At 39.8% G+C, this 13,957-nt stretch overlaps 1 protein-coding gene across 1 annotated transcript in view; it reads right to left on the bottom strand.

Annotated features, from left to right (window-relative positions):
* Positions 1–13,957, bottom strand: part of PCSK5 (proprotein convertase subtilisin/kexin type 5) — a 602,002-nt gene that overhangs the window by 125,869 nt on the left and 462,176 nt on the right. Inside the window, exon 21 of the mRNA XM_072597475.1 lies at positions 1,257–1,359. Within this exon, the coding sequence (XP_072453576.1) occupies positions 1,257–1,359 (103 nt within the window). The remainder of the gene's footprint in view (positions 1–1,256; positions 1,360–13,957) is intronic.

Raw genomic sequence — 13,957 nt, 5'->3', positions numbered from 1 at the left:
AGATCATACTATCAATGATGACTTACATGTGAAAAGTGGTGCAAAAGATATTGCCAAGTATGTAAATGACATACTAAAAGACGAGGTATTCATATTGTGAGAATTTTTCTTTTTAAAAGAAGCTTTATGGGGTGGCTCTGTAATAGAGAAAGAAGGAAGGGCACTGGGAAGATGCCAGGTGATATAAAAACAAAATATATCAATGAAATTTTATTAAAAAAAAGAAAACCAACAGATATACCAATTAAGGTAAATAAAATACTAAACATGAGAGATAGAGAGATAGGTGGATGCTTCACGAATATGCTTTTAGATGATAAAACCAGGGCTAGAAAGGACCTTAGATTGCTGCTGTGTTCATCCTTTGTTGCCGAAGAAGACCATGCCATCAGAGAAATGATGACATGGCTTGCATTTGACTTTGTTTTGAGTGAGAGAGGGCTGTGCAGGTCACCAGCGTCACTTCTCCTCCAGAACCATTTGAATCCAGTGAACAGATATTCATCAGGATGACTGGAGATGACCCAGGATGCACTGGGAGACCTTGGCCCCTTTAGAACTTTAGTTATCATTAAGTTAAACTACTTCATTTTATAACTTAGAAAATTGAGACCCAGAGAGGTTAGGTGACTTTTCCAGGATGGCACAACTAATAAGTACACGAGCAAGAATTTGAACCCAAGCTTTCCTGTTTTTAAGTCTAGTGTTTTATCCACAAGAATCATTGAGAAGAAATGGAGGGGCTACAACCTGTAGGAAGCCCCTAAACTGACGAAGTCATGTCATCAGTATATGAATCCCCCTTTTTTGACTGTAAGGTCCTTGAGTAAAGAGAATATTAATATCTTTTTTTCCATCTCTGCATCTCTCACAACCTATAAAAGGTCTTCCAAATATTATGTTTTCAATAAATGTTTGTTGAATTGAATTTTCTTAAAAAGGCTAACAGTGTGTGGCCAAGATGGCCTGTTGTAACGTCGGAAAAGCTGCACTTCTGTTTTTATGACCACTGTGAAGCTAATGGATAAGGACTGCTAAAATGGTGGCAGAATTCCGTTCTCCCTTGGGAACCTCCACTGGGCAGCGTAATGGATGAATCATTTAACACCTCTGTTTCCTCATCTGTATAATGGGGATAATTAAGATCACCCACCTACCTCAAAGGGTTGTGAAAGGATAAAATGAGGTGATTCATGTAAAACATTTTGCAAACCTTAAAGCATTTTATAAATGATAGTTCTTATTGCTACTGTTACCTTGTACTGGGGCAGCTAGTGCAGTTCTCTCGAGTTGGACCGCGACACGTGGAACAAGAGGCTTCACAGGGTAGGCAGTGGCCCAGGTCATCAATGTATTCCCCTGGGGAACAAAAGCCAATTGTTTACTTCAGCCCCCATAGCCATGCATGATGACTGCCTTATCGTTCTGAGGGCAGCCAGATTTCATAGTGATTGCTTGCATAAGAAAGAAAAAATGGAGACACTCTAGAGAGACCCTGAACTCCTCCAGCTGCCAATTCTAAATCCTTCTCCTTACAACAACAACAACAACTTCTCCTCTCCCAGGGGCCCTCAGAATTGGACCCTTAGAAAGTTATGAGGCAATGACATATTTTTGGATCTGGTCTGAATGTGTTACAGATTTTAAAAATCAGGGAAGGCCAAAGGGGCTTCCCAAAAGGACCCCTTCCTTGACCTCCTACTGATTTGTCCTTTAAGAGTGAAGATCTGTAGTCCCAAAGGGGCTTCAATTGTCATCTGAGAGGAGGCAAAGTGCCAAGAAGGACCCACCCCCAGCATGCCCACCATGAACAAAAAGCTTTGTGGATTGGCTAGGATAGGGAGTCAAGTTTAGGCTGCCACTTGGCAAATGTGCACTACCTCTCACCCTGAAAGAGGAACACTGAGATATTCAGAGAATCCCTGACTTAATTTAAAAAGTTTCTCTTTTGCTAACAGTAATAACAGACGAAGCCTTCTGACAGAAGCAGTCAGAGCTGGGCAGATTACTAGTGGCCTTACCTACTTACTACAGGGGGTAGAAAAGTAAAACAGCAGCTACTCCAACAAACTCATTGCAGGTTATGATATAGAATGATTCCATCCTTACTCTCACTTTCTTAAAATCTATACTCTTCTTCAAATGAACTGAACAGTGTAGCCTGAACCAAGTAGTCCTTTTTCTTATTTCAAAGGGCAATTTATCTCTTTGAATGGAAATCACAAATCTTCAGAAACCAGGCCCTCAGACTTCAGCTCCACCCTCTCTCTCTGTCCCCTCTCCCCCTCTCTTTTTCTCTTCTTTTCACTCTTTCTCCCTTTCTCTCACTCCCTTCCCCCTTCCCTTTCTCTCCTCTTTTCTCTCTCTCTTTATCTCTGTCTCTATTTCTCTCCATTCCCCCGTCTCCCTCCCTCCCTCTCTCCCTGTCTCTCCTTTTCTCTCCTAACATATACAAATACTCTCAAAACATTTTTAGGTAACTCAATTCCATTTAGGGAACATGAGATTAATAGACATTCCTCTGGGAGTTTGAAGTCTAAGATTTAGGCTCCAACCTGGTCTTGAGAAAGTGAGCTATTTGGGTAAGACACCAGAGGCCCCTTTCTGCTACCAGAACCCCAGGATCAACAGTGAATTTATATAGTCCAAGGAGGTCAAAGACAGAAAGTAAAGTTCTATATTCACCTAAGTATTTATAGAAAGACTTTTTGTAGTGACAACATAAAAAAACAACAAATCCAACTTGCAAACTAAGTGGATGGCCAATGGCAAATAGCTAAGTAAATTGTGGTACATGAATGTGGTGCAGGAATACTCCTGTGTTGTAAGATACAATGAATATGGTGAATACAGGAAGCAAAAGCAAGAAATGATTGCACGAACTGATTCAGAAGGATGTAATCAGAACCAGGAAAGCACTATACACAGCAGCTACAAGAGTGGAGTCAGAAAGAAGGATGAAAAAGGAAACTCAGTGCTTTGTATTCATGATGATCATGCTAGACCTCAAAGAAGAGTTATATGTCAGCCATATTCATCAATATTGTTTTACACAATTTAAAATAGCAAGACAATGTAAGGTTGGAATATTGCTGTGAGGTAGGAAATGATGAGTTGGTGGACTTAGAAATATATGGAAGGACTTGGACTCATGAAGGAAGAGGTTATCCATCCTCAGAGAAACATAGGACAAATGAGTATAGTACAGTCTTGAATGCAAATGTATATGTCTATATGTATGATTATCGATATCTAAGTATATATATATGAATGTATGTATGTGTATATGCATGCACATATTTGTGTGTGTGTATACTTGCACTTAATTGCAACCTTTGGGGGCAGGGGGAGAACAAAGTAAAAAGTGCACAGCAGAGAAAAAAAAAACCTACAAGGAAAAAAAGATGGACAGCTCTGAACACAATGCATAGGATTTATTAGATCGGCTTTCTTGAAATGGAAATTTTGAATTCTCTCTTACATTTTGCACGTGACACATGGCGATGCTTTTTTTTCTTATTTTGTATTTGTTTTAATATTTAAGTGTATAATGTTTCTTTTTCTTTTCTTATTGTGTATTTGTTTAATATAAAGTAATGATTAAAAAAAAAAAGAAAATGTACTTTTCTTCCTTCCTTTCTTAAAGAGGTATGGGACTGCGGGTGTGGAATAGTGCATATGCTTTTAAGAATCTTTGTTCTAATGGATGGTTTGTGGTGGGAGAAAGGAATGTATTCAGAAATGGAAATATAAAAGCTGAATTTATCAATTAAAGGGGCAGTTAGGCAGCATAGTAGATAGAGTACAAGGCCTGGAGTCAGGAAGACTCATCTTCCTGAGTTCAAATCTGGCCTCAGACGTTTACTAGCTGTGTGACTCTGGGCAAGTCACTTAACCCTGTTTGCCTCAGTTTCCTCATCTGCAAAATGAGCTAGAGAAGGAAATGGTAAACCACTCCATTATGGGGTCCCAAAGTCGAACTGAAAAAAGTGACTGAACCATAACAACAAAACCAATGAAAGTAAGACAAGTTTTTAAAAACAAAAGTGCTGATGATAGCACAAAGTCTCTAAGATGTGTTACCTTATTTTCTGGAGTGTGCAAAAGATAGGCACTGGGAAAATGAACTTGACAGGTGTAAGAATTGAGTGAAAGCAAGAATTGAGTTTCTTTTCTCCATCCATAGATATTCAGACAAAGTATCTAATAAGCATTTACTATAAGCTCTGCAGATACAAACATCAGCAAAATAAAAAAATAAAAGACAGTTTCATCCTTGAGTGGTTTCTAATGGGGGAAAGATAGCATATGAAGGGAGATGGAAAGTGGTGGGGGAGGGACAGGGATGGGAGGGTGGGGGAGGGGGGAGACTGCTTCTGAGGAGGGGGGACATCCAGTCAGGAGTGGAGTCTATAGCTAGGTGACCTTGGGCAAGTCTCTTAATCTTTCTCAGCCTCCTTCCTCACCTATAAAATGGGGAGTGAAGTGAACGCAACCTCAGTACCTCATCAAAGCCTTACATTTACCCCACTGCATGGAGTACCCAGGAAATAAAATCTTTCACTTGTCTGTCCTCACCCATAAATAAGTGCGTGATAAATTTCTTTCTTCATAATAATCCTTTAACATTTTTTCTTATTTATTTTATTTTTAATTTATGGAACAAAATATGTATATCTATAATATGGTATAATAATAATGATAATAAAATGTAGCAGGTGTCATTGTCCCATTTGATAGATAAGGAAACTGAGATTCAGTGATTTGCCTGGAGTTACACAAGGGTAGCCACTGGAGATGCCTGTAAGACCAATGTAGTCTTCCTGATGAAAAAAAAAATAGAGTGGCAGTTAGTTGAAGATTTAATTTGAGTAAAAAAAAATATTTTTCTAAACCTACAGGCTTATCTCTGGCTAATTTTGTTAATAAAGAGAGTAAAAATATTTAAACTGGAGAAATTTATCAGTGTAGTCCTCTACAGTGATGTGAGAAGACAGTTGTTCAGTCTCTTTCAGTCCTGTCCGATTTTTGTGACCCTATTTGGGGTTTTCTTGGCAAAGACAGCAGACTGTGTTGCCATTTTCTTCTCCAACTCATTTTATGGATGAGGAAACAGGCAAATACGATTAAGTGATTTGTCCAGGGTCACATGGCTTGTATGTGTCTGAGGCTGGATTTGAACTTGAGAAGATGAGTCTTCCTGACTTCAGGCCTAGCACTCAATCCACTGTGCCATTAGCTGCCCTATTCCAATGCTGATTTCAAAAATCAATTTTCTTTTACTGTCTCCCAGGTGTTAAAAAGTTGTATGGCCTTTCTGAAGTCTGGAGCAACTAGACTTGGGAGTCCCCTGGCACTCTAAGTATTACCGGTTATCTGGGCCAGACTAGAAGATTTATCAGGATGATGCTTCTCAGCCGTGCTTGGCAGAGATCCTGGGTAGTTCCCGGGCTTATGTGAATAAGTGAGTGGGTATCCTAAGGCTCAATCATATAGCTATGGACCCTAATCACCTCTTTCTTGGACTACTATATTAGCCTTGTAAGAGCTCTCCCTGCTTCCACTTTTTTCTCTCCTCCACTCCATCCTCCACTCCGCTTTCAAGGTGATTTTTTTGAAACGTAGGTCTTACCATGTCACCACTGTTTAACAAGCTAGAGTGACTCGCTGTTTCTTCCAGGATCAAATATAAAACCTCTTGTAACCTGGCCCCTTCCAATCTTTCCCGGTTTTACACATATTACTCCCTTCCATACAATGTAGATACACTGATCTAGCTGTAGTTCCTAGAAAATCACTTCTGTCTCCCAACGTCGTTACTTTGCCTGGATGTCCCCATTGCCCAGAATGGCCTCCCTTCTACCTCCAAGATTCAGCTCAAAGCCTTTCTTCTGTAGGAGACCATTCCTAGTCTCATTGGCTGTGAATGCCTTTCCTTTCTTTTATTCTGAATAGATCTGGTGTGGTATGGAGCTAGTCATTTATATGATACATTGCCCTACTAGAGTGGTAGCTCCCTGAGGGCAAGGACTGTTTTGGCCTTTTTTCTTCCCAGTGCTTAGCATAGTGCACTTAATTAAATGCTTGCTGACAGACTAATTATACCTTCTGTGCCTCCTCTATTTATCTTTATCTGTAGGTGGGAGGGAGGCAGAACTAGTTGTAAAGTGGTCCTACCAGCGCAAGAGCTTGCTGGGTGAGGGGAAGATGCCCTAGGTTTGAGTGGACTGACATGGGAGAATAATTCTGCTTTGTTTGGATAATCCATATAATTTATACTCATCGGATCAGAATTAGGTATGAGGGAATCATTTAGAGGGGTGATAGCAACCCAAAGAGTCTAGTTCTCTGTCATACAGTCTATAATAATAACTCACAATTTTATGGCAATTTTGTGACCACTCTGAGAGCTGGGCAAGCAGGTCCCTGTCCTGGATCTCTGGACCTTAGGACCACCAAGTTCTGGAGGACAGCAGCAATAGCTACCATACAACTTAACATTCTCTGTTTTAGAATTGGCTGTGCCTTTGACCTTAGCCTGGAATTGGTTCCCTGCCCCTATGCTGCCTCCACCTGCTTATCTGATGGTTGAAACAGGAGAATCTTAGATACTCTGGCTACCCTAGAACTTTTGGCTTAGACCATAGGAAAGCTTTAGGAGCTATCTGAACTAACTTCTACCATTTTTCCATGCCCTCTCCAGGGAGAGGTGCCCTCTAACTGTGAGATTTGTGTGTGGGCTCTCTTCACTCTGCCTGACCCTCTTCCAGACCTGCTCACCTGATGATATCAAACATGAAATTCTGACACTATGGTTGCCCACCCATTGAGGCAGACCTAAGACCCAGCAGCACCTTGTTACACCACTCATCACCTTGCTGAGACTGATCTGTGCCTCTTTTGAGAAGCTTGACGCCCTTCCTACCTGGCCTGCTAGACATTTGAAGAAACTTCATATACACTGACTGGACAGTAAACAGATAGGTAGACAGACAGACAGACAGATAGATAGAGATACAGTTAGAGATAGAGATACAGACAAGATGACAATATCTGTCTGTCTATCTATCTATCTATCTATCTATCTATCTATCTATCTATCTATCTATCTATCTTTTCCTTATCCATTATTCTAAATCATTATACCTCACATTGGCCTATGGATTTTGTAATATATATTTAAATTAAATTGTTTATATAGAGAAGGGTCCTGAAAAAATAACATTTGCCCATCCTCTCACCCTGGGGGCTGCCCTAATTTAATTTTCTCACAACAACCATATGAAGTATTTTATAATAATATCGCTTTCCCCATTTTATAGAAACTAACCAGGATCTCATAGAGGCACGTGTGGAAACATTCTCTGGCCAGTCTAACACAAATGCCCAAATTGAATGGTCAACTGGGAAGATAGCAAGAAAGTTGGAAACAGAGAGTCCAAAACATTGCCTAGTTTGACTCTGTAGAACCTAACTGATTCTGCTCTGCTTTCTTCAACTCTCTTTCTTCTCAGCTGCTCCCTACTCTCCCTACTGCCTATAAAGTGATCAGGTCCAGTGCTTGGGTAGAGTAGAAGTCTAAGTTAAACACAACTCGCCCTGTCTGTCCCAGCAAAGGGGAGTCAAATGACTCTGAGGGTTGTACCACACCCATACCAGAGTCTCCGCTTTAATTATGGGCAGGGCAGAGAAAACAAAGCTAGCCTGTTGGAGGTCACGGAGAGGTTGCAGTCAGACTTGGAAATTAGTGTGGCCTCTGCACACCTCCAGATAACTTCATATGGCATTTGGGGGCTGTAAGGGGTTCCCTGTACCTCATATCCTGTTGTAGTAGGGCTGCCAAAGACAACTCTCCATAGCAAGAGGAACCAGTAGCAAATAGAGATGTACAGTGGCAGCTCGTTTGTCCATCACTATCTTTGGGGGAAGAGATGTCCCACAGAAGCAAATTTCCCAGATAACTGAAAAAGACTCATTTTAACATCAGAACTTTTAAAACAAATCCAGACCCTTTTAACACAAAATGGAAAGTGTGCTGGCTATTATATAAGCCAGGAGTCTTGTGGGCCAGATTCTAAACCATGCATCTCTTGCAAGCATGCCTGCCTCTTGACTTAAAAAAGAACTCTGGCCAAAGAACAGAGAGGAATGGAAACCTGCCCCGTCTGCATTTTCATATTTATGTGAATGTCCAATTAGTTACATAAACAGCTGCCCACAGGCCTTACAGGCACAAGTTTTCCACTGCGAGCTTGGAGATGAACAAGCCAGATTCCAGGGACATAGTGATTTTTCTTCTGAATTGTTTGGGCAGCAAATTCTCATTGTCTGTCTTCATTGCGTAATGAATATGAATGATTGTGGCAAGACTTTTTTACTCAATTCTTAGAAGGAAGTTGCCTTGAATAGCCATCTGGGGGGGCCCAGCCTTGGGTTCTCTGGTTATTTATTCAGCCTTCTGTATGATTGATCTTTCTGTGGATTAGGCTCTTTTGGGATCTAAAGCTGGAAGGGACCTTCCCATGGTCAAAGGAAACCGGGAAGTGATCTCGCCCAAACTCTTCATCGAACAGATGAGAACACTATGACCTGAGGTCACACAGGATGGAAGTAGAAGAACAGGCTTTTAAATCCAGGCCTTCTGATGTTAGGTCATTCATTATCATTCTTCTTTTTTTAACTCTAAGAGTTCTATTTAGTCCTTTATAATTTTCTTTTTAACCTACCCTGTTCTTCCCCCCATTTCCAGTGGAAAGGATAGGGTAGAAGGGGTGATGGTGGCTGGGGCTGTATAAGGTGAAAGAAGAAATATACCTCTAAAAATAGAAAAAGTGCAGCAGGGCAGGGAATGAACGCTGGATTTAGAATTGGATGACCATGGCCCAAATCCGGTTGGTTCTGCTTATTGCTTATGTGACTGGGTAATTAACCTAAATTTTCTAGACCTCAGACCATCATCATCTATAAAGTGAAGAAGCTGGACTTAATGATCTTTGACATTTCTTTTAGCTATAAATCCATAATCCTATTGAAAAATTTGGAGTTAAATGACAGGGTATTTGATTTGAAATGAAAGAATACTTGTAAAGTGCTCATCAGAGTTCCTGGCACATAGTAGGCAAAATATAAAGGCATCTTCTTTCTCTCTCCCCCTTCTGTGTATGGTAAAATGAAACTAAAATCAAAACCAGAATATCTATTTTATGAGTTTGACAAGAAGAATACTATCAGATAAAAACAAATGTCTATTTGAATAGATGTTAATTTTATTGTTCTAGCCTTTATCAGTATTCTTCTGTTCATGTTAGTGTCAAAGTATCCATTTTAGCAAGTAAACTTTATGGAGGTGGAGCCAAGATGGCAGAGTGACAGCACGTACTTTCTAGAGCGCTGCCCTCAAGCCCAGTCAAGGACCTGTAAAAAAAAATGGCTCTAAACAAATTCTGGAGCTGCAGAACCCAAAGAAGGACAGAGTGAGGCAAATCTCCAGCCCAAGACAGCCTTGAAAGTTGCTACAAAGTATCTATCAAGCCACAGAGGGGACAGGGCACAGTCCAGTGGGGGCTGCCCTGGTACAGACAGGACCTGAGCAAGTCTTGAGGAGACTGAATCTTTCTCACCTGTGACAGTTTCCAGACTTTAGGACCCCAAAACGTGCAGGACAAATTGGAAGGTCAGTGGAAAAAGTCAACGGGACCAGAGTGGGAGAGTGGAGTCCGGCCTCAGCCTCAGGGTGGCAGAGGGGGAAGGGAATGGAGGAACCCACAGCAGTCACAGTAGCAGCAGGGGCAGAGACAGCAACTGTTTCTGGAGTTCTAGGTCCATAGATTGTGGGGGAATCAAGTGACTGACAGTACATCCCCCACCTCCACTGATAGCAGAGATCTACCTTAACAAAGAGCTCAAAAGTCAAGTAAATGGCTGGGGAAATGAGCAAAAACTGAAAAAAGAATTAGACTGTAGCATCTTACTTTGGTGACAAGGAAGACCAAAACATGCAAACAGAAGAAAACAGAATCAAAACTCCTCCATCCAAAGCCTCCAAGGAAAATATGAATTGGTCTCAGGCCATGGAAGAGCTCCAAAAGGATTTTGAAAATCAAGTAAGAGAAGTAGAGCAAAAATTGGGAAGAGAAATGAGAGTGATGCAAAAAGATCATGAAAAATGAGTCAGCTGTTTGCTAAAGCAGATCCAAAAAATGCTGAAGAAAATAACACTGTAAAAAATAGACTAACCCAAATGACAAAAGAGATCCAAAAAGCCAATGAAGAGAAGAATGTCCGGAAAAGCAGAATTGGCCAGATGGAAAAGGAGGTGCAAAAGCTCACTGAAGAAAATAATTCCTTGAAGATTAGAATGGAGCAGATGATAGAAGAAGCTAATGACTTTATGAAAAATCAAGAAATCATAAAACAAGAGCAAAGGAATGAAAAGAATAGCAGATAATATGAAATATCTCATCGGAAAAACAACTGACATGGAAAATAGATCCAGGAGAGACGATTTAAAAATTATGGGACTACCTGAAAGCCATGATCAAAAAAAAAGCCTAGACATCATCTTTCAAGCAATTATCAAGGAAAACTGCCCTGATATTCTAGAACCAGTGGATAAAACAAATATTGAAAGAACCCAACAATTGCCTCCTGAAAGAGATCCTCAAAGGAAAACTCCTAGGAAGATTGTAGACAAATTCCAGAGCTCCCAGGTCAGGGAGAAAATATTGCCAGCAGCCAGAAAGAAACAATTCTAGTATTGTGGAAATACAATCAGGATAACACAACATCTAGGAGCTTCTACATTAAGGGATCTCTGGAATATGATATTCAAACAGTCAAAGGAACTAGGACTAAAACCAAGAATCACCTACCCAGCAAAACTGAGTATAATACTTCAGGGGAAACATGGTCATTCAAGAAAATAGAGGACTTTCAAGCATTCTTGATGAAAAGACTAGAGCTGAAGAGAAAATTTGACTTTCAAACACAAGAATGAAGAGAAGCATGAAAAGGTAAACAGGAAAGAGATATCATAAGGGACTTACTAAAGTTGAACTGTTTACATTCCTACATGGAAAGATAATATTTATAACTCTTGAGACCTTCTCAGTACTAAGGTAGCTGATGATATCTAAAAAAAATTAAGGAGTGAGAGAGGAATATATTGGGAGGAGAAAGGGAAAATAGAATGGGGCAAATTATCTCACATAAAAGAGGCAAGAAAAAACTTTTTCAATGGAAGGGAAGAGAGGGGGAGGTGAAAGGAAAAAAGTGAACCTTACTCTCATCACATTTGGCTTAAGGAGGGAGTAACATGCATACTTAATTTGCTATTAAACACTTATTATACTCTACAGGAAAGTAGGGGAGAAGGGGATAAGAGGGTGATAGAAGGGAGGACAAATGGGAGAAGGACATAATTAGAAGTAAATACTTTTGAGAAGGAATGGGGTCAAAAGAGAATAGAATAAATGGGGAGCAGGATAGGATGGAGAGGAATATAGGTAGTCTTCCACAACATGACTTTCACGGAATTCTTTTGCATAAGTATACATGTATAACATATATCGAATTGCTTGCCTTCTCAGTGAGGATGGGTGGGGAGGGAGGAAGGGAGAGAAGTTGGAACTCAAAGTTTTAAAAATGAATGTAAAAATTTGTTTTTACATGCAACTGGGAAATAAGATATATAGGCAGTGGGGTATAGAAATCTATCTTGTCCTCCAAGAAAATAGAGGGTATGGGGATAAGAAAAGAGAGGGGTGTGATAGAAGGGAGGGAAGATTGGGGGAAGGAGTAATCAGAATACATGCTGTCTTGGGCTGGGTGGAGGGGAGAGATGGGGAGAAAAGTTGGAACTCAAAATCTTGTGGAAATGAATGTTGAAAACTAAAAATAAATGAATAAATTAGAATTTTTTTAAAAAAGGAAGCAAACTTGTTGAAGACCCAGAGGAAATAAAGTCTCCCTAACTTATTTAATTGAGCATGTAATATGGTTCTCAGGACATAAACTGCATAAGAAATGGATGATAAGGAGGAGAGTGATAATGATAAGATTTCACATCACCTTCCCAGATAGGTAGAAGAGAATGAAAAAGTAGACTGAACTCTTAACTGAAGGTCAGACACCTTTTATTTCTGGTTTAGTTATTCCACTGACTAACCATGGGACAGGGCTTTCTATCCCTTTAGAAAGCCTTTCATAGACTTCTAATAATAACAGGCTTTTTCTTTCTTTCCTACCCATAATTTCACTGGTTTAGGGAACTCCCAGTAAGGCACCTTCCTCAATCAACTAAATTGCAACTACTCTGTAACTTTTTGACTTAGAGAATTGCCTGAATAAGTGAAAAGGTAGGCCATTCTTCTGTATTTGCATTTCTAATCTTACTGCAGAGTTTGGCATATAATAAGTGCTTATTATTCATTCAGCTGGTGACTTGTACAGGGTCACACAGTTTATGTCAGAGGCAAGATCTGAACTAAAATCTTTCTGAGTTTGAAACCAAACACTCTATCCTCCTTGTTTTTTTTTAAATAATAGCATTAGTAATTACAATAATAACTGACATTTATAGAGTGCTTTAAAACTTCCAAAGAAACTTACATTATCTTATTTGAGCCTCACAACAATCCTTTGAGCTATTATCATCCTCATTTTACAGATGAGAAAACAAGCTGAGAGAGAGGTCAAGTGACTTGCCAATATCTTCACATTGGAAAGAATTTTTGATTTCCCAATTTCTTTAATTTTCTTCAAAGCTCAGGTCAAACACTGCCTACATTTTTCTGATTCTTCTAGCTTCTAGTGCCTCACCCTGAAATAATCTTCTACATATTTTGTATGTATTTATATGTATACATGTTGGTGGAATGATAAACTTGATAGAATGTAAACCTCCTTTAGGGCAAAGATTTTTTCATTTTTATCCTTGTATCCCTATAACCTAACAAGATGCAACACATAATATGGCTCATAATAAATGCTTACTGATGAATTGATTTAGAATAGAGAGGATCTGAGCTCAGACCCTATCTCTGCTGCTTACCATTTGCATGGTCTTGGAGAAGTCTTTGGGCCTCAGTTTCCTCAATCATAATATGACATATACTGGACCAGATGGCATCTAAAGTCCCTTTCAACCTTAAGCCTATGATCCAATGATCCAAAATTTTTGAGGCAGAATTTGAATGCAGGTCTTCTTGAGCCTGAGTCCAATTCTCTATCTACTAAGGCATGCTACATGGAGGCCAACAAGCTTACTTAGCATTCATCTTCTAAGCATCTCTCCATAACTACAGGGTGCTAATTAAAAACACTCCTGGAAGAGATGCCAATGTCTACTTACCTACTTAAGGAATCTGCTGTTGTGATGACCTCATTAAAATAAATCTATAAATTCATTACTTTCCACCAGCCACAATAATTATGTACAATATTAATCCTGAAATGCCAACGCTCAACACTTTCAATGAGATGGGTGCTTATGAATTAAACATGGTTGGGCTTGTTTTTTTTAAACACCTGCTAAGAAAATGGCAAGACATGGAGTCAGTAAGAAATTAATGCCATTGTAGGCAACACTCAAATTAAGAGGCCATAAACCCAGACTGAATGCTCAACATCTCAGCATTTATACATAGAAGTTAGACTTGGCAGATCACTATTTAATTTTAACTGAAAAAGACCAGAACTCTCTTCACATTATCTGGAAAATGGCTGTCTCTCTTTTTGGGATTGGCCCAGATATTGTCAACCATCTTGAGCAGCCAGTTTGCTGGACTGAGGCTTGGCCAAACTCCTAGTAAGAGACTTGTTCTAACTGAGAGGTCTGGCAGATGGAGAACTCTGTTGCTTCCATTTCTCTTAGGATTCATCGAAGGCAAAAGGCACATGCGGGGCAGACAGAATGATCATTCTTGGCCCCCAGTGTGGCGGCAATGAGGGGACAAGC

The sequence above is a fragment of the Notamacropus eugenii genome, chromosome 3 (genome assembly GCF_028372415.1).
Source record: "Notamacropus eugenii isolate mMacEug1 chromosome 3, mMacEug1.pri_v2, whole genome shotgun sequence".
NCBI lineage: Eukaryota > Metazoa > Chordata > Mammalia > Diprotodontia > Macropodidae > Notamacropus > Notamacropus eugenii.
This window is presented reverse-complemented; position numbering and strand designations above follow the sequence as displayed.